At 41.2% G+C, this 22,331-nt stretch overlaps 1 protein-coding gene across 1 annotated transcript in view; it reads right to left on the minus strand.

Annotated features, from left to right (window-relative positions):
* The window catches only part of LOC124269539 (methionyl-tRNA formyltransferase, mitochondrial-like), a 35,648-nt gene extending 16,540 nt beyond the window's left edge, over positions 1-19,108 (minus strand). Inside the window, exons 1-6 of the mRNA XM_046704569.1 lie at positions 18,993-19,108; positions 15,772-16,216; positions 14,477-14,534; positions 12,933-13,075; positions 12,014-12,136; positions 6,647-6,749 (exon numbers count right to left, since the gene is read on the minus strand). Coding sequence (XP_046560525.1) covers positions 6,647-6,749; positions 12,014-12,136; positions 12,933-13,075; positions 14,477-14,534; positions 15,772-16,172 — 828 coding nt within the window. The 5' untranslated portion in view covers positions 16,173-16,216; positions 18,993-19,108. The remainder of the gene's footprint in view (positions 1-6,646; positions 6,750-12,013; positions 12,137-12,932; positions 13,076-14,476; positions 14,535-15,771; positions 16,217-18,992) is intronic.
* Positions 19,109-22,331: the final 3,223 nt, after the last annotated feature.

Here is a 22,331-nt window from a genome sequence, read left to right on the forward strand (position 1 = left end):
CAGAAACACAGACAATTCATTCAGACACTGAACAACAGCAGACACTGAACAACTACACAGAAACAGACAGTTCATTCAGACACTGAACAACAGCGAACATTGTGAACAACTACAGGAAACAGACAATTCATTCAGACACTGAACAACAGCAGACACTGAACAACTACAGCAAACAGACAATTCATTCAGACACTGAACAACAGCAGACATTGTGAACAACTACAGGAAACAGACAATTCATTCAGACACTGAACAACAGCAGACACTGAACAACTACAGGAAACACAGACAATTCATTCAGACACTGAACAACAGCAGACATTGTGAACAACTACAGGAAACACAGACAATTCATTCAGACACTGAACAACAGCAGACATTGTGAACAACTACAGCAAACAGACAGTTCATTCAGACACTGCACAACAGCAGACATTGTGAACAACTACAGGAAACAGACAATTCATTCAGACACTGAACAACAGCAGACACTGAACAACTACAGCAAACAGACAATTCATTCAGACACTGAACAACAGCAGACACTGTGAACAACTACAGCAAACAGACAGTTCATTCAGACACTGAACAACAGCAGACATTCAGACACTGAACAACTACAGGAAACACAGACACATTCATTCAGACAGACACTGAACAACAGCAGACACTGAACAACTACAGGAAACAGACAATTCATTCACAACAGCAGACATTACAGAACAACTACAGCAAAACAGACAGTTCATTCAGTGAACAACTACAGGAAACAGACAGTTCATTCAGACACTGAACAACTACAGCAAACACTGAACAACTACAGCAGACACTGAACAACTACAGGAAACACAGACAATTCATTCAGACACTGCACAACAGCAGACATTGTGAACAACTACAGGAAACAGATTCATTCAGACACTACAGGAACAACACAGCAAACACATTCATTCACTGAGCACTGAACAACTACAGCAGACAGTTCATTCAGACACTGAACAACAGCTACAGTGAACAAAGGAAACAGACAATTCATTCAGACACTGCACAACAGCAGACATTGTGAACAACTACAGCAAACAGACAGTTCATTCAGACACTGAACAACAGCAGACATTGTGAACAACTACAGCAAACAGACAGTTCATTCAGACACTGCACAACAGCAGACATTGTGAACAACTACAGGAAACACAGACAATTCATTCAGACACTGAACAACAGCAGACACTGAACAACTACAGCAAACAGACAATTCATTCAGACACTGAACAACAGCAGACACTGAACAACTACAGGAAACACAGACAATTCATTCAGACACTGAACAACAGCAGACACTGAACAACTACAGGAAACAGACAATTCATTCAGACACTGAACAACAGCAGACACTGAACAACTACAGCAAACAGACAATTCATTCAGACACTGCACAACAGCAGACATTGTGAACAACTACAGCAAACAGACAGTTCATTCAGACACTGAACAACAGCAGACACTGTGAACAACTACAGGAAACAGACAGTTCATTCAGACACTGAACAACAGCAGACATTGTGAACAACTACAGGAAACACAGACAATTCATTCAGACACTGAACAACAGCAGACACTGAACAACTACAGGAAACAGACAGTTCATTCAGACACTGCACAACAGCAGACACTGAACAACTACAGGAAACACAGACAATTCATTCAGACACTGAACAACAGCAGACATTGTGAACAACTACAGGAAACACAGACAATTCAATCAGACACTGAACAACAGCAGACACTGAACAACTACAGCAAACAGACAGTTCATTCAGACACTGCACAACAGCAGACATTGTGAACAACTACAGGAAACACAGACAATTCATTCAGACACTGAACAACAGCAGACACTGTGAACAACTACAGGAAACAGACAGTTCATTCAGACACTGAACAACAGCAGACATTGTGAACAACTACAGGAAACACAGACAATTCATTCAGACACTGCACAACAGCAGACATTGTGAACAACTACAGGAAACAGACAGTTCATTCAGACACTGAACAACAGCAGACACTGAACAACTACAGGAAACACAGACAATTCATTCAGACACTGAACAACAGCAGACATTGAACAACTACAGGAAACAGACAGTTCATTCAGACACTGAACAACAGCAGACACTGAACAACTACAGGAAACACAGACAATTCATTCAGACACTGCACAACAGCAGACACTGTGAACAACTACAGCAAACAGACAATTCATTCAGACACTGAACAACAGCAGACACTGAACAACTACAGGAAACAGAGACAATTCATTCAGACACTGCACAACAGCAGACACTGAACAACTACAGGAAACAGACAGTTCATTCAGACACTGAACAACAGCAGACATTGAGAACAACTACAGCAAACACTGAACAACTACAGCAGACACTGAACAACTACAGGAAACACAGACAATTCATTCAGACACTGCACAACAGCAGACATTGTGAACAACTACAGGAAACAGACAATTCATTCAGACACTGCACAACAGCAGACATTGTGAACAACTACAGCAAACAGACAGTTCATTCAGACACTGAACAACAGCAGACACTGTGAACAACTACAGCAAACAGACAGTTCATTCACACACTGAACAACAGCAGACATTGTGAACAACTACAGCAAACAGACAGTTCATTCAGACACTGCACAACAGCAGACATTGTGAACAACTACAGGAAACACAGACAATTCATTCTGACACTGAACAACAGCAGACACTGAACAACTACAGCAAACAGACAATTCATTCAGACACTGAACAACAGCAGACATTGTGAACAACTACAGGAAACACAGACAATTCATTCAGACACTGAACAACAGCAGACACTGAACAACTACAGGAAACAGACAATTCATTCAGACACTGAACAACAGCAGACACTGAACAACTACAGCAAACAGACAATTCATTCAGACACTGAACAACAGCAGACACTGTGAACAACTACAGGAAACAGACAGTTCATTCAGACACTGAACAACAGCAGACACTGTGAACAACTACAGCAAACAGACAGTTCATTCAGACACTGAACAACAGCAGACACTGAACAACTACAGGAAACACAGACAATTCATTCAGACACTGAACAACAGCAGACATTGTGAACAACTACAGCAAACAGACAGTTCATTCAGACACTGAACAACAGCAGACATTGTGAACAACTACAGGAAACAGACAATCCATTCAGACACTGAACAACAGCAGACATTGTGAACAACTACAGGAAACACAGACAATTCATTCAGACACTGAACAACAGCGAACATTATGACATTAGAACAACTACAGGAAACACAGACAATTCATTCAGACACTGAACAACAAAGCAGACATTGTGAACAACTACAGCAAACAGACAGTTCATTCAGACACTGCACAACAGCAGACATTGTGAACAACTACAGGAAACAGACAGTTCATTCAGACACTGAACAACAGCAGACATTGTGAACAACTACAGGAAACACAGACAATTCATTCAGACACTGAACAACAGCAGACACTGAACAACTACAGGAAACACAGACAATTCATTCAGACACTGAACAACAGCAGACACTGAACAACTACAGGAAACACAGACAATTCATTCTGACACTGAACAACAGCAGACACTGAACAACTACAGGAAACAGACAATTCATTCAGACACTGCACAACAGCAGACATTGTGAACAACTACAGGAAACAGACATCATTCAGACACTGAACAACAGCAGACATTGTGAACAACTACAGGAAACACAGACAATTCATTCAGACACTGAACAACAGCAGACATTGTGAACAACTACAGGAAACACAGACAATTCATTCAGACACTGAACAACAGCAGACATTGTGAACAACTACAGCAAACAGACAGTTCATTCAGACACTGCACAACAGCAGACATTGTGAACAACTACAGGAAACAGACAGTTCATTCAGACACTGAACAACAGCAGACATTGTGAACAACTACAGGAAACACAGACAATTCATTCAGACACTGAACAACAGCAGACACTGAACAACTACAGGAAACACAGACAATTCATTCAGACACTGAACAACAGCAGACACTGAACAACTACAGGAAACACAGACAATTCATTCTGACACTGAACAACAGCAGACACTGAACAACTACAGGAAACAGACAATTCATTCAGACACTGCACAACAGCAGACATTGTGAACAACTACAGCAAACAGACAATTCATTCAGACACTGCACAACAGCAGACACTGTGAACAACTACAGCAAACAGACAATTCATTCAGACACTGCACAACAGCAGACATTGTGAACAACTACAGGAAACACAGACAATTCATTCAGACACTGCACAACTACAGCAAATATTTTAGCACAGAAATACCAGAAACTGAAACTGTAAGTTATCGTAACATGATTGATCATGGATGATTCCCAAACGTTAATAAAGTAAAAAATGGGAAAGATTCCAGTTGAAAAAAAACAAACAGGTAATTACTGAAGGCCACAAGGCCCTGCAAATATTTAAAACTGCCGGCCAAGCGCTCGGCCTCCGGGAAGCAATCCTGTTAGTATACAGTGAAGGCTGTTAAAACCGGCAGCTGTCTAATCCGGCAAGTTGTCTACACCGGCATAAAATCTCAGTCCTGTCCCAGGCTAATACATTAATCATCATTTAGAAGCCCTGCAATCCGGCAGCTGTCAATTTCCGGATCTCGGCATGAAATGAGCCGACCGAATATGTGTTTATAACAGTAAACAGTGCTGTCTAATCCGGCACATAGCGAGAAGTCGGCCGAATGTGTATTGTCACCAATTAATCCTGCCTTGAGGCTACATGGTTGCGACAAAGATAATTTAATCTTAGTTTAGTATGGGTATACTTGTACATGTAATTAGTGAGTTGAGTTGAGTTGAAGTGTGCAGTAATTGATACAACGCTGTATATTGGAGTGAACATCCCCAAACCGTTGACACACCTGGCTGTCCCTTTCTCTGCACTCCTCCCTCGTAACAAACAATGAACTGTGTCAAATTTTAATGATAGTTTGTTAAACAACTTTTTTATTTTTAGGACAAAAATTCTGCAAAAACCTCACAGAGTGGGTATGATGTTTTGATTATGATCAGCGTTTCATTGAGTATGTTATGTTTATTAGTTTTCTAGTTAGATTGCAATTTATCGGTCCACTTTTGAGCCAAACGGACTGTAGGTACAGTGCTGGGACCATCATCACCACCAAACAATGTAAAGTGTCTGTCCAGAAATTCATGGAAGTGTGGATCTTAGTGCACTGAGCGCCAAGCAAATTGTTTCGTCATAATGGAGGTGAATTCTCGGGACATGAAGTTTTTGAGATGTGTGAAAATTGCAACACTGAACTTATCACCACAACTGACATAGCCCATGGTCTAAAGGTGCATTGGAGCGCCATAACCGAACACTAACACACATACTCCTTTAGATAAAGAAGGAACAGAGCTGCAACTGGGAAGTAGCACTAGCCTGGGCTCTCATGGCAAATAACTCTCTATCGAGCATAAATGGTGTTTAGAGCCCATCAGCTTGTTTTTGGAAGAAACCCGAACCTACCCTCAGTTTTAACTGATGCCTCACCGATTTTGGTGTATTAAATGTTCAGACATAATCCTTTTGACTTTTCGTTTACTTTATAAATGAGGAATACGAACTGCCCCATTCCCAAACATACATATTCAAACTTTGAATACACTTAATGTTTCTGCCTTCATAACTTCCGAGAAATTGTGACATTTTTATTCATATCAAAAACTTCCACTGTTGCCTGGTGCACATTTATTATCAACCTCGGAGCAAGTGAAGATAAATCATTGTACATCTAACATGTATGTACATTCATACCTGGGTGCCGTTCCACTAACCGATCTTATCTAAGATCAATCTTGGCAAGTTACACCAATTTTATGATCATCTTAGCTGAAAGTTACGACCATTGTACTTACCGATCTTAGGCCGATTGTAGCTAAGATTGAGACTCTTTCATGCGAGATGTAAAAATGCGAGTCACGAGTTATCACCCTTTATCTAACCTGGATACGCTCAACTTAAATGTCCCATTAAGATTTCCAAATGCAACAAAAAAAATCACCCTTCCCGAGAAAATTTTGATTTCAGGGTCAAGGGTGTGTGAACGGTGGGGTGGGTACCTGGCATAATATGTGGCTGAACCTTGTCGAACAGCATAAACAAGGCGTGACCTGTACCTCGCTATAAGCACAATCATCACAATCTGATAATGTATCTAGAATCTGTGAGCGGTCTCGATAAACATGCTTACAGTGTAATGCTCGCTCTTCTTCTTCGCATAGAGTAATAGAAACCGCCATTTTGATTTCTCTAAGATTGATTTTAGCGATCCTAAGTTGGTCATAAGCAACTTAGACTCTGGATCTTAACTTTACGATTGACTTGGGTAAGATTGGGTAGTGGAACGGTATGCCGATCTTAACGTCACGCTAAGGTTGAGACTTTAGGGGTTTACGATTGGCGTAGAGCTAAGATTGGTTAGTGGAACAGCTCCCTGGCAACATCATTCCCCTTATCACACACTCACCAGGTGAGACCCCCATTGGGCCGTCACATCCAGCAACTGGGGGGTTGTACACCCATCTGGGACCAACATCTTCTCCTGCGCTAGGACTGTGCCGACATCAAAACTGTAACAAAATACAATACTGGACATCAGAGACCATCTACATCATAATGATTCAAGGATACAAAAGGCTTGTTCATTACTTTTGTAACGCCGCACTCAGCAATATTCCAGCTATATGCTCCCTCTGTAAATAATCAAATCTGGACCAGACAATCCTGTGATCAACAGCATGAGCATCAATCAACGCAATTGGGATCCCATGACATGTGTCAACCAAGTCAGCGAGTATGACAGCCTGATCCTGTTAGTCGCCTCTCACGACAAGCATGAGTTGGTGAAAACCAATTCTTATCCGGATCTTCACGGGCGATACAAAATGTAAACTGCAGTCATGCACCATTGAACCATAACATGCACAAATAACAAAAATGTGCAACATTAAATGAATTTATCAAAACTGCAATGAAATCCAATATCTGACAAGAGAGGTCGCTTACGAACAATAACCAGTAGAAGGAATGAATGTGTCTTTTTTACATCACTGTTACCAAAATCTTACCAGTTTTTTGAAAATGAAGAAAGTTTCTATGCTCCTTTTTATTGTCTTTCATTTTAATTATAAAACTTTTTTTCTCTGTAAAATATTTTCGTTTCAGAGACATTGATGTTAATCTGGCGGTGGGGAAGCCTAGTGGTTAAAGCGTTGGCTCGTCACGCCGAAGGCCTGGGTTCGATTCCCCACATGGGTACAATTTGTGAAGCCCATTTCTGGTGTCCCCTGCCGTGATATTGCTGTAATATTGCTAAACACGGCGTAAAACCAAACTCAGTCAGTTGGTGATGTTAATCTACCAATATTCCAGCAATATGAATACAATCAAACTTGGATTCCCGAGGTGCATGTTTCCCATCACTTTATTTGAATGAGTAAGTGAGTGAGTTTGGTGTAATGGCGCTTTTAGCAATATTCAGTGTTCATGTTAACACAAAAACCTGTGTATTTCACACAAATAAGTCTACATTTCACGCACAACATTTTCTACCTGCTTGTTCTGGACGCAAAGCATTTTGTGTTCTGGGAACAAGTAACCGAAAAACGAATTTTGCCCAAGGAAACAACAAATTAAAATAATGTATCTCTCAGTAAATTTAACTTGCTAAGGATGACAAGAAGCTTTAAAATGGAAGGAAATGACGTCTAAGTTTCAAAATTGATACATCTTCACCCTAGAGGAAGAAAAGAACCACCATTTGTTTTCGTTTGTTTAAATCCCAATTTTGTAATTGAAAACGGACATTTGATTGCTCAAAACTCACACATTCGTTATCTGGACAGACAGGTCACCACAGTGAAACGATTACTACGTCAATTTGACTGAGATCACTCCATCACAAAACCTCTCATACTTAATCGGTATTGACGCCTTCTCAAACCATGAACTGAGAAATATGTCTCTTTTACTCTGATTACCCGTGAAGATCCAGTTAGAATTGGTCTTCAGTAACCCATGCTTGTCGTAAGAGGCGACTAACGGGATCAGGTGGTAACGCTTGCTGACTTGGTCAACACGTGTCATAGTATCCCAAGTGCACATGATGCTCATGATGTTGATCACTGGATTATCTTGTCCCGACTAGATTATTTACATTTACAGACCAGCGCCATATAGCTGGCATATCGCTGAGTGCGGCATTATACAACAAATAAACCAATAAACCAAATAAACAAAACTTTTACTCTGAAATGAGACCTCTGTTCAGATCGGATGACCTCTGACAGAACTTTGACAACTCAACTGTCAGAGTTTCACCCAATCAGATGTCAGATTTCTTTACTTTGTTTTCATAAATTCCAACAAAAAGGAAACTTACAACATGCCTTTGATCGAGAAGCCATGGAGCATAGTAATATCAGCCCTCTATGTTGTAAATTACAGAAAGACCATTTAACCATTATGAAGCATATAGAGAATACTACACGAGGTCTCATAGACTAACAACTAGTCTCTGAAATGAACATATTTTACTGAAAAAAGTTCATAGTAAAAAAATATATAATATAATGAAAAGGAGCCCTGAGACTTTCTTCATTTTCAGAAGCTGAGGAAATCTAGACTTGCCACATTTTCTAGACTTGCGTGGGGTTTCTTAGATATATTTGCTTCAGGGTCTGTACGAGAGAGACTAGAGGTCTCATTACATATGAATTATATGAAACGAGTGTCCTCCTATGGTATCTGACCGAGCAAAAGCGAGGCCAAATACCATAGAAAGGTCACAAGTTTCTTTTAATTCGTATGTAATGAGACCGAGTGTGGTATTTTATTTATCACCCACGTCTTACATGCATTAAATTGACAAAATAGCATATTTGTGTTATTTTTCTGGTTTCAAACCGAAACCGGTTTCATAAAGAGGTTGCGAAAGAGTTTTTACTGTAGTACACTATTTGCATGACGTCAAACTGTAATGACATCACTACTTTGGTAACCGACGTCACGATACAAGTCAGTTGTCATCGCCTCGTACAGCCTCCTACAGTAAACTACTCCATAGCAACCCGTTTCTTGGTTTGCAGTTGCTTCACTCGGCTAACATCACTGGTGGAAACATTGCGCTTATGTTTTTCGATGCATATAATGTCTCAGTTCGACTCACAATTAAACAGCGACACGGCAACGTTCGCAATGTTTACATTCCCACAAAGCATATAAGTTATAGAATGAATGAATTCACATGTTTGTTATGAATGAAAAAATAGTTACGTCAGAATGTGACCTAATTGTGAGGTCATTGATACAGTATTAAGGCATACTGATTTGAATACTTTACAATTTCGAAGCCTCGATACTGATTGGCTGATTGTAATATTAACCTGAGACAATCTTCCACAGAAGTGTCTTTTGAGTTTTATGCATAGAGGCATATCTCAATCTAAATGAAGGGGAGCTTAACATTTCGAGCTTATCAGATGTCACCTTTCTTATCGACTTCAGTTCGAAATTTAGAGTCAAAGAAATGAGTGAGTTTACTTTTATGCCACTTTTACAAAAATATTCCGGCAATATCACTGCGGGGGACACCAGAAATGGGCTTCACACATTGTACCCATGTGGGGAATCGAACCCTGGCCTTCGGCGTGACAAGCGAATGCTTTAACCACTAGGCTACCCTACCGCCCCTCTAAGAAATGAAATCCTTTGATGGCGTACACTTATTGATGACATAAGCAGCAATATGATACAGTCATTTATGTTCATTTTCTAGATACAGATACTTCGCAGACACATTCTGAGTATTTAGCATGTTTGATTCAGTCTTGACCCTCACTGGTATAACTGATCTTATATGACCTTGAATGGAAGTGTTTTAAGATCTGTATAATAATCAGATATTAATACAACTGACAATGTGTAATGATGCAGCGCGCCCTGAAGAAAGGGAGGTAACTGTCAGGGAAAGTCGTGTTTCACCTTTGATGAGCTGGGCAGGAATTTCATTCCGACACCAGTGGCTGTTATGATTTATATCCCTTCTAATATCCCCATCTTCAGGCCAACACAGATTTTTATTAAGATATGTAGTGATGTGGCTTCCATATGCAAGGGAGGTAACTGTGCTTGAAAGTCACTTGTTCTGAAGGCATTTTGGTTTTATCACTGAAACTGCTCGCTCAAACGCACTCAGTGCATACTAGGCGTATCGCCTGAACACACCTGGAGATGTTGCACAGGAAAAATGAATAGGTTTTGCATATATAAGACGGTGGTCAGCGATACACGGGGCATTCGCTCCTTTCTGCCATTCGGTGTTATTAGTTCCAGTTCGTGTTTAGGCATTTAGACTACGAATGACTTAGATGTTAGATGTGTAGGTTCAATTGGCTATTGTGACGTTAGATTGTTGAACTTGCATTAGTATGTTTAAAGGTTAGGCAATTAGCGGTATTTAGCGGGTCATTTCATTTCAAAGTTCATTTAGAATCACTTAAGAATCACTTTTAGTTCTTTGTAAATTCCATAGTTTTCTCACTTATAATAGTTATCACGTTTAGTTCCTTGTTTTAGGCCAAAAGGTAAGTTCAAAATTTTAGTTGATTAGGATTTCAGTTCATTTGCATAGCTCTGCCCAATCGTTTTATTTTCCACTGCCCAACATCACCTCTGCTGAACTTTGCAGGGACTTCTTGGCCTCTTTTGCCCTGCATATTTCACATGAACAATGGCACCCCGCCAAGCAGTCTGATCGATAATCAAACACAACAAATTGTATCAGATCTCTAGAACACCTAGCTTCCTTAAAATGGTAAGTCGGGGCGGTGGGGTAGCGTAGTGGTTAAGGCGTTCACTCGTCATGCCGAAGACTCGGTTTCGATTCCCAACATGTGTACAATGTGCGACGTCCATTTCTGGTGTACCCCGCCATGATATTGCTGGAATAATGCTAAAGGCGGCGTAAAACTAATAAAATAAAAATACACTCACTCACTCTATAAAATGGAAAGTAATTTCTGTTGACCGCCATTGATGTGCACAACAGTCATCATCAGGGTTCGTCACAGATTATCAGCCATCAAATTTAGGGCCTTTTCAGGGCCCAACCAATAATATTAGGGACTATAGAAACACATGTGACACTTTAGTAGTTGAGTGAGTGAGTGAGTGAGTTTAGTTTTACGCCGCTTTTAGCAATATTCCAGCTTTATCACGGCGGGGGAAACCAGAAATGGGCTTCACATATTGTACCCATGGGATTCAAACCCGGTCTTCGGGCGTGATCTAATGAACGCTGTAACCACTACGCTACCCTACCGCCCCTTTTAGTAGTTGAACGAGGTTGTCAAATGTGGAACTGACCATCAGAGTGAATTAACTCTCAGCTACATCGCTGCACTGGGAACGGTTTGCTTCACGGTAGAAATTAATTAACACCAACTGTCATTGCAACATATTCTTATTATGTATAAAATCTATCAAATCTATATCTATAAAATCCAACTTTCCAAGTTTTGCTAAACATAGGGCCTTTCTGGGGCAAATCGGTGGCAATTGGTGCCTTTTCATGGCTAAAATTAATTTAGGGACTCGTTGTAAAAGGTCCAAATTTCAGGCTTTTTCATGACTGTGATCATGTGTTTACAAACCTGTTGTTGTTTTCACTGCACGATTTGACTGTTCAGATACAATATGCATATCTTAGCCAGCTTAGTGGACAATAGTGGAAACTTGACTCTTATAGTCAGTTACCTCCCTTGCCTTGGGTAGCTGGCACTGATCGTATAGAAACAATTTCATGATAGAAATGGGTGTACATGTAATCACTCACTGTTTGGGTCTCAGTTTCATGATCGTCACTCCAGTCACCTTGTCACGTGACAGGATGGTGTGTACAAGAGGCGACGCCCCCCTCCATCGCGGCAGCAGGCTTGGATGAACATTCAGGATACCACTGGAAGTCATCAAATCCTCAAATCAGCATTTATCATTTGTCAAAGATGTAAATGGAGGGTATGTGCAAATGTCGTTTTACACATTCTATGCAAAAGTCGACTCGTGAAGGTCCGGGTTAGAATATTGATCTTCCGTAACCCATGCTTGTCGTAAGAGGCGACTAACGGGATCGGGTGGTCAGGCTCGCTGACTTGGTTGACACATGTCATCGTATCCCAATCGCGCAGATCAATGTTCATGCTGTTGATCACTGGATTGTCTGGTCCAGACTCGATTATTTACAGACCGCCGCCATATAGCTGAGTGCGGCGTAATACTAAACTCACTCACTCACTCACTATGCAAAAGGCATAAATGCTACTTCTTGGTGTTGTGTAAACCAGAGGTTGATAGTCTGAACAACAGCACAAATACAGATTAAAGTAATATCCCAAGCAAAATTTCCAGTGGAATTTTTTTCAATGAATATTTCCTCTGGAGGGGCGGTGGGGTAGCCCAATAGTTAAAGCGTCATCACGTTAAAGGCCTGGGTTAGATTCCCCACATTAGCACAATGTGTGAAGGCCATTTCTGGAGTCTCCAGAAGTTATGTTGCTGGAACATTGCTAAAAGTGGCGTAAAACCATACTCACTCACTCACTCCAGTGGAATTTTTTTCAAGGATAATACTTTTACATGCAGTTTCAGGTATATTTTCTATATTTCTGCAAATATTCGTTCCTTTAGAAAATATTAACTCAGAAACATTAATTCTTTACATCTCTCCAGAGGTAAGAATTCCTAGCATGACATACTGTGGAAACATTCTGATGACTTTCCCTGGAACAAGATACCCGAACGACGCCAGCACCCCCACATCGTAGCAACCGGTCAGAACTGGTATTGGCCAGTCACGGATGGAAACACCCACGGTTTCAGCATATGTCTTCACACTGTTCTGAAGAAAAGATCAAATTCTTCACAGATAAATGGTACAGTTCAGTGATTCCAATAATAATAATAATAATAATAAACGGCTATTTCTTGTGCGCCATTGTCCATCCAGAGCATGCTCATGCTACATATAAAAGAGTCACTAGAGTTTATAAGGAAAATATGACAGTTCGTCAAAATGACCATCAGAATATTTGGCATTTACAGGTTGTAGAATTTTTTGAAGAGTGAGGTTTTGAGTCCCAAATTGAACGCTTCTAAGGATGAAGCATTTTTTTATGGGAGAAGGAAGACTGTTCCACAGGGTTGGTGCGTCAAATTGGAATGATCTAAGGCCAAAGTGTTTGAGATGAACTTGGGGAACTTAGACAAGATCTTGATTCTGGGAGCGGAAAGAACAGGTAGGCACATATGTTGACAACATCTCAGAGAGGTGTGGAGGAGCTAGGCCGTGTCTGCAGCGGAAAACAAGAGTGAGGATCTTGAACTGAATTCTGCCTTCAACCGGCAGCCAATGCAGACTCTGGAGGATTAGGGTTATGTGAGACCATTTGGATGTTCCAATGTTTCCATTGAGTTTGAAAACATATTCCTGTTTCGGGGAATGGGTTATTTCAAATCTCATTAAAATCAGATGGACCAGACAATCCAGTGATTGACATCATGTCTTGACAGGAGGTAACCATCACGGCTCTCGTCTACGTGGGCTTGATATTAGAAGCATCAAACGATAACGCTAACAGGTTTGTTTGTTTGGTTGGTTGTTGTGAAATAGTGCAACACTCAGCAACACTCAGCAATATTCCAGCTATATGGCAGCAATATTTGTGGAAGCTGCGGTGGCTGAGTGGGTTAGGTGGCTGACTTTGTGTGCATGATCAACAGCATGAGCATCGATCTACGCAATTGGGAACTGATGACATGTGTCAACCAAGTCAGCAAGCCTGACCACCCGATCCCGTTAGTCGCCTCTTACGACAAGAATGGGTTACTGAAGATCAATTATTCCCAGATCTTCACAGGTTAATGCTGACAGGTTCTCAGCTACCCAAGCGAGTGAGTGAGTGATTGAGTTTAGTTTTACGCCGCAGTTAACAATATTCCAGCTATATGGTGGCGGTCTGTAAATCATCGCGTCTGGACCAGATAATCCAGTGATCAACAGCATGAGCATCGATCTACACAATTGGGATACGATGACATGTGTCAACCAAGTCAGTGAGCCTGATCACCCGATCCCGTCAGTCGCCTCTTACGACAAGCATGGGTTACTGAAGATCAATTCTAACCCGGAACTTCACAGGTATCAAACATGATATACACAGGTATCAAACATGATATAAGGAGCATCAAACAAAGAAGTTGACAGGTATCAGGTATAATGCACACCGTATTTCAGTCTCACCTGACCTTTCGTTGACACAACATCCAGAGTCTCCACCAGTGTGTCACTGCATGCTGACCTGCAGAGAGACACAACAAGGGTGACTATATCTCAGAAACTTGTATGCAATCAAATTACTTACACCAGGAAAAATGAGTTAAAATATTTTCATTAATTCTCACTTAGACTCAATAAGGGACATTTTAGGGGAGAAACTTAACCGCTAATGGACACTATGAAGATTGTGCTATTTCCTAGCCAACTGGGAAATACAAGAGAATCTGTATAAGCTTCTTCTTGAGTGAGTTTAGTTTTACATCGCTTTTAGCAACATTCCAGCAATATCACAGCAAGAACTGGGCTTCACACAATGTACCCATGTGGGGAATTGAACCTGGGAATTTGGCGTTACGAGCAAACAGTTTAACCACTATGGGACCCCACTACCCTACTTGTTCTTGAAAGGTTTCTGGTTTTATTCATGTTATTTTTTGTAATGCAACGTGTGTATTGTGATACAGGGGATGTAAAATGATGCATCGTTAGCCTCATACTGAGATACACGACTGACTGACTGACTCACTGAGTTTGGTTTTACGCCGCTTTTAGCAATATTCCAGCAACATCATGGCGGGGGACATCAGAAATGGGCTTCACACATTGTACCCATGTGGGGATTCAAACACGGGTCTTCGGCGTGACGAGCCAACGCTTTAACCATTAGGCTACCCCACCGCCCCCTGAGATACAATAAGGTTCTGATGTACCACTACACACATTCTTATTCTTGTCATATATTCCTATGAACTTCTGTTCTAATACGGCCCTTTCATGGTGCGAGTGTTCTGGATTCGTGAAAACTAGATCCTCTTTCCCTGTGCGATGCGTAAACGTTTCTTTTAGACAACTCAGTCATGTAATGGCGGATCAATGGCATTTCCATCGCCCCCATTGACAATGGACAAGCCAGCCATTAAATGCCTTGTGTGTCACATCCCCGGCAGAGGAGGGATATTTGTGGCCCCATATTTGCTTGCATTAGTCAAGTTGGTTCTAAGTCGATGTAAAACGTGTTCTGATTGGATAGAAAGAAGGGAGATCATTTTTTTGCCGCTAGGGGATTTTACGAGAACCGGGAAATATAGCCGTATTAGAACAGACGTTCGTAGGAAGATATGACAAGTAACCTCTGTGGGAAGAGAATGCATTACACCACCAGTCAGCCTGTAGGGATTTTTCTAGATCCGCTCAAAGATCAATATTCAGTAGCATGCAAGTTACAAATGTCAACAAAACTTTCTGCAATAAATTTAAACACACCTGTTTCCTGAAGAGCCTGTAGAATTTTCACAGAAAAAACATCACTCCCAAAAAACAGAATCCGCCATGGAGGTGTGCCTCGCTTCTCAGTACAGTATCCCCTTGACTGACAATGTTGTTGAGTGGAAATGGTGCTGAGAAAAAGTCTGTGATAGTCACAAAGGTTATGTTTGTTTCTTCCAGATAGGCTATATTCTCCTGCTCTGGGCCACCTGCATTGCTTCAGTTTCCCATACTGGCAGCATACTCGTGGTACAGAGTTCAGATTAGATTGGTTTGATTGTGATGCTATCTTAGTGATGGTTCTTTTCAAACTGTGTAGGTATGAACCAAGTTGTTGATGTAAAGCCCTGCTGTGATGAAGATGGTATAGGCATTTGTACTGGGCGTACATCATTTTCCAACCCTCTGTGAAATCAGATTCCTTGTTCCTTTATTGTCCTGTAATAGAAAGTCATCAATTATGTAATCTGACACGTGGGGCTGTAGTCATGGGAATGACAGACACAAATCACAATAAAGTGACAAGTATCCAAGTGTTATACTTTGGTGAATCTCATCATCTGAAAGTAACTTAATAGGGAGTATAGGTACTGAAAATCAATTTCACTCCAAAATGACATTTTATTACAATCTTTTCCACAACAGTCAATATATGAAACATCAATTATGAATGATCTTTTAATTTCTTGTTTAATAATCAGTCAGTCAGTCAGTCATTCAGCACTTGTGATAGACTTTTATCAAATGTAACATATGATATATTTAGAATTACACTTTTTTAGTAAAGTACAGATTCTAGTACTTTTGTTGGGTTGAGTCCAATCCGGGATGCGAACCCACACCCTCAATGTCAGGCACCTAAATGGTAGTGGTGGGAATCGGTTGAAATTTCATAATCGATTATCAGTTGCAATCGGATTGTCCAATCCGATCAATGATTGATTGTACAATCGGGTACACTAATTAAGAATTAAATATTTTTTTACAACTAGTGCAATTCCCAGGTAAACATTTGGACTCTTTTACAATACTGCAATACTGTATGTGGTTGGTTTCTGAGAAAAACGTGACTTGAGGGTGCATCTACAAGAACTTAAAAACTCCTGAATATAATATTTTTCATAAGTTACTTATAATTGTCAATTGAGGCAAGATTGTACAAAATTACAAACAATCCAAGTCTACATTGATCAACAAAAAAATGTGTATAAAAATAAATACTGACAGACTACCAAGATATAAAAAATATGACTGTTCAATTCACACTTTTGCAGATTTTACACAATCACAACAAATCCTCACAATTTTTTCCAAATTTTGACCCACTTTTTACACTAATGTACCGTATATTACCGTAGATAAGCCGAATTTTGAGGACCAAAAATAGCAGTCTATAGAATGAGGTCGGCTTATCTATGGGTTACACTTTTATAAAACGTTTTTCGGGGGATAAGAAAATGACATCATATCGCTTTACATGACCAGAGAGACAAGAGCAGACGACTTTGCAACTAAACATCACTAGACAAGATTATTTACCTTTTCAGTTCTAATTTGTTTTGCTAGGCATTGTATTATATGCAGGGATTAAGATTACCATGTGTATTTGTCTCTATGTAAAGCCGGAAATAGCAATCAGCCGTGCACAAGTTTCCCAGTGATCTAGTTAAAACATACCCAATAATATAACAGGATGAATTCTGCCGCAGTGATCAGTAAAATATAATATCTAAAACTATTACTTTACCAAGAGAAATATATCCCAGCATTGTATAATTTCACTTACAGGTTTTGCTCTATAAATGTAAAATATGTATAATCAATACTAAGGTTATACGGACCCTCACAGACATGGTAAGCGGAAGTTGAACGCGCATGGAATGAGGTGAAATAAGCATGCCATTTCACACACGTTTTCACAGATGTTACTGTAAACTAGGGCCTCCATGGATGATGAGGTGGTAATCAGTTAGTGATTGTTGAGAATAATCTGAAACTTAAATTTGTGCTATCGCAGTTGGAGCAAAAAGCGTACCCTCATGAACATGGTAAGCGAAAGTTGTACGTGCATGAGATGAGGTGAAATACACATGCCAGTTTGTTATGATCGCCAGCTACAATAAATATGACATTATGCAAAACAAAATATATATGTGTATCCATTTTCTGTTAACTACACTTCATTTCGAGGCGTGAGTAGACGCAATATGATTGTGATTTCTGTGAATAATGCAGATAGAAGTTATAATTATTGGTGACTGCCCATTGTCTTGTGGTCTGAGTTGGGTAGTCATTACTGTTTTTCTAAGAATTATTAGAAAAAGGGTAACCAATCAATTATCAATTATAACCGATCATCGGAACACCACTACTAAATAGCATTGTGTAATCACAGCTTTCGGCCGTGGGAGCCGTGCCAATTTACACTTATCAGAGAGGTACACAAACTCTGCAAACTACACTACCAGTTGTCTGACTTCCATTTTTGTGGAAGCCGCAGTGTCTGAGCGGTCTAGACGAATTTGTGTGCTGGCGATTAGGTGCCTGACACTGAGGGTGTGGGTTCGAATCCCAGATTGGACTCAACCCAACAAAAGTACTAGAATCTATACTAACTAAGAAAGTGTAATCCCAAATATAACATATGTTACATTTGACCACTTTCTAAATGGCATTGTGTAATCAATTTATCAAATGTGTTGTGTTTCACAATGTTTATTTGCTTACAGTATTGACAGATTGTAAACGACAGCTTGGCTAATTTACTTCATTGGCCTGTCTGACAAGATAGTATAACCATCTGTATGATAATAGGTTCTGAGTTGTTTAAATTGATAATGCAGGTATTAATATTTCCATTGGCCTTCATGTACGCTTTTCGTTTCTAGCTAAAATGTCAATAAATGACTGATTTAGTTATAATGTAATTTAAATGAGGTGTAATACTTGACACTTAGCTAAAGTTATCCCAGCTGATAGGCGCGATGCAGTACCACAGTCAAGATATGATGCAGCTATATATTGCAGGGTCATGTCTTGACTGTACGACCCCATCGTGGCTCTCGGCCTATGTTGTGAATGCCGAGAATGCCTTGACGATTGATGCAAGGTGTCCTCAAGATAATCAACACATATTAAATAACGTTAAAGCATTCACAGATAAACGCACTACTGACATATGAATTTAAGTGAACAGGTAAAACTTCCAGCAGACCGATTTGGTTTGTTTTCCCATGTGGATGTCCTCCGTATGACGACAGAGGTGTCGCTGAGGTGAAAATATCTTACAGAAAAGCAATGTTGGAAGCTTTCATCGTAAAGGTCAGGGTTGCCCGAGCTCCCCACAGCCTCACAGCGGGAATGCTAGTGAGAGAGGTAGGACTGAGAGTGGTGGCGGTGTGGAGGAGCTACATGGATACTGATATCTCGATACATGCGATTGTAACCCTGAACTGGGGCAACCTGACCCAAACTTAATCATGAATGCAAGGAGAAAAAACTTAAAGGCCAAGGCAAACAACACGCAAGGACAGTAGTGACACCTATAAGCATCGACTGACACAAACTTCTTGGGCTTCCAATTCTTGCAGTGACAGAGTATGTTTCTTGCGGTCGGCTACATTTCATTGGTTCAGTGGTATCGACGATGTCGAAGGCGTGTCGCCCTCATGTCGGCAATCCGCCATGTTTTACGTAACAGCAGCATCGTAGTAAGCAGACCAGCAGCAGCATCACGTATGTCGGAGTTTGCCAAGCTAATAGGAGTTCGAACCGTGGTGTATGATGAAGATAACATTTTGCTTTCGTCGGTGACTCCAAAGAATACAGTGAACCTGGCAACATGGAGTCGGTTTGGGGACACTAATCTCACGGGATCGTATGAGTTAAATGTTTTACTGGAAGGAAATAAGTCTACAGAAGTTCCAGAACTTCGTCACCATTGGATCTTAAAACATTGCCAACCAATAGCGTGGAGGCATGGGGTACACACTGGAATTCTGGTAGGATGTAATGTTGATGATTTCATTGCCATGTGCACAATGTTAAGTGATGAAACTCTGAAAGAACAAGAAGGGTTCAATCTTCTAACTATGCAGACCGTTGAAACAGAAAACATTTCGGAGAGAGACGGTGGAAGCAACGTTGCTGATCCTGTTGATGTCCAGAAGCCTCATCGAAAGTCGGATCAGTCCAGTCGAACTGATATTCCAGCAAGTCTTCAAGAATCTAAATCTGAAGTAACAGATGGAGAAAAAATAGTAAAAGCTAAGAGCCCCAAACCACCCAATATTTTAATCTACTGCGGAAAGCATGACTCTGTTCGACATTTTAAAAGTGTCTCTGATGTTATCAATGATTGTGTGAACACAGACTCGTACACTGTCTACCATTTGCAACATGACCAAGTAACAACCACACCCTGGGTAGAAAACACTGTTTTGCTTGTCATAACTACAGAGCGCCTTTATGATGGAGTGAATGATATTTTCTTTGATTATTTCAATAAAGGAGGGTCGGTGATGAGTTTTGGAAGCATGTTTGAAACCAAGTTCCTTCAAAGAGAGGAAGCTTTGCCCAGAGTTGGTTTGTCTGTCTTCAGTATGAGTGAGAAATGGAAAGATGTGAAGTGCCTCCGGGGAAGATACAATTACAAGGATGATGTCAGCATGATGACGGAAATGTCTGTCGAGGTGTTGGCTCGGGAAAATCAAGAAAAGAAGCCAGTAATGATTGGAATCTCTACTCATGGGTCAACTGCAGGCAAAGCTGTTCTCTCGCAGCTGTACCTTGAAAGGGATCCTTCCGAAGCCACCATGGATCCAGATACATTTGACCAGCTGAAGTGCGACAATTCGGTTCGTATTGAAATCTTACAATACCTTTACAAATGGCTTGGGCTGGACTGTTCTCAGCAAGGGATTCCGCCACTCACACCAGCTTCTCTCCTGACAAACTCTCAAACAACAAAGGACTTGTTTCTTTCATCTTTACAGCATCGACTAAAGGGAAGGTGCTTGACCTCGAGGTCAGTGAATCTGGAGTTCGTCGCTACAGATGTTCACAATGTTACAGTGAGTGGTTCTCATCTGCCCGTAATAACCTCAGGATCTCAGAAACACAAATACTTCAACGAAGAAGTGTACTGGAAAAATTTGAAAACATCCTGTCTTGGCCAAATTGTCGTTTACGCTGACATAATTCCCACAACAATGGCCCTGTTTGAAGGACTGCAGTTTTGTGTCCCGGAGAGTGTTGGGGTTGTGGCTATCGCGGCAGACAGACCAGCGGAAGGGCGAGGTGGAAGCGCATGGCTGAGTCCAGAAGGTTGTGGCATGTTTAGCTCTCCGTCCGTGTTCCAACCAATAGTCAGTTGGGACAGAGAGTGCCCTTCCTGCAACACATCACATCACTGTCTGTGGTCAACAGCATCAAGTCCATGACAGGGTACGAGAACCTTGACCTGAAACTGAAATGGCCGAATGACATCTACTACAGCAATAAGATGAAGCTGGGGGGCGTCATCGTCACGTCTACGATGATGGGATCCACGTTTCATGCGGTTATTGGATGCGGGTTTAATGTTGCCAACAGCAACCCCACCATCTGTATCAACGACATCGTACAGCAGTATAATAAAGTTCACGGGACTGATTTACCGTCCTGCTCGACTGACCAGCTTATTGCAAGGACTGTGACCCACATTGAGAGACTCATCACGGAGTTCCAGACTCACGGACATCGTCAGTTCTGTGAGAAGTACTACAAGAGCTGGCTTCACACTGGGGTGCGTGTGACCGTCGAGAGTGAAGGCAATCAGGAGGTGACCATTATTGGGATGGATAACTTTGGTTACTTGGAGGTGGAGACGGACAGTGGTCGCAGGTTCAGTGTCCAGCCCGATGGCAACACATTCGACATGATGCGTAACCTTATCTCTATTAAACCACGCTAAGATGAGTCCCAGTGAACTACCCAGGTACCTACCCATATTATCCTACCCTGCCCAGGTCCTGACCTGTATTATCCTACTCATATTCCCCAACCGTGCCCAGGTACCCAACCCATATTCCCCAACCCTGCCCAGGGACCCAACCCATATTCCCCAACCCTGCCCAGGTACCCACCCATAGTCTCCAACCCTACCCAGGTACCCAATCCATATTACCCAACCCTGCCCAGGGACCCAACCCATATTACCCAACCCTGCCCAGGGACCCAACCCATATTACCAAACCCTGCCCAGGTACCCAACCCATTTTACCCAACCCTGCCCAGGGACCTAATGTAGTTCGGGGAGTAATAGGGTACCCTTGTAGTTAAAGTGTTTGTTCGTGAAACCGAAGACCCAAGATCGATTCCCCACATGTACAATGTGGGTATCCCACTTCAGGTGTCCCCTGCTGTTATCTTGCCTTCAATAATTATTGAGATCAGCCCAAATAGGGGAGTCGCCTTATGCATGGGGTAGATGGTATCAAACTGTTTTTTATCTATCTTTAAAATGGGTGCTTCGTATTGTTACCCCAAAAGTCTTAATATTTCCCCTGCTCGA

The sequence above is a fragment of the Haliotis rubra genome, unplaced genomic scaffold, assembly GCF_003918875.1.
Source record: "Haliotis rubra isolate DU_JTF1 unplaced genomic scaffold, ASM391887v1 Scf1453, whole genome shotgun sequence".
In the NCBI taxonomy this organism is placed as follows: Eukaryota; Metazoa; Mollusca; class Gastropoda; order Lepetellida; family Haliotidae; genus Haliotis; species Haliotis rubra.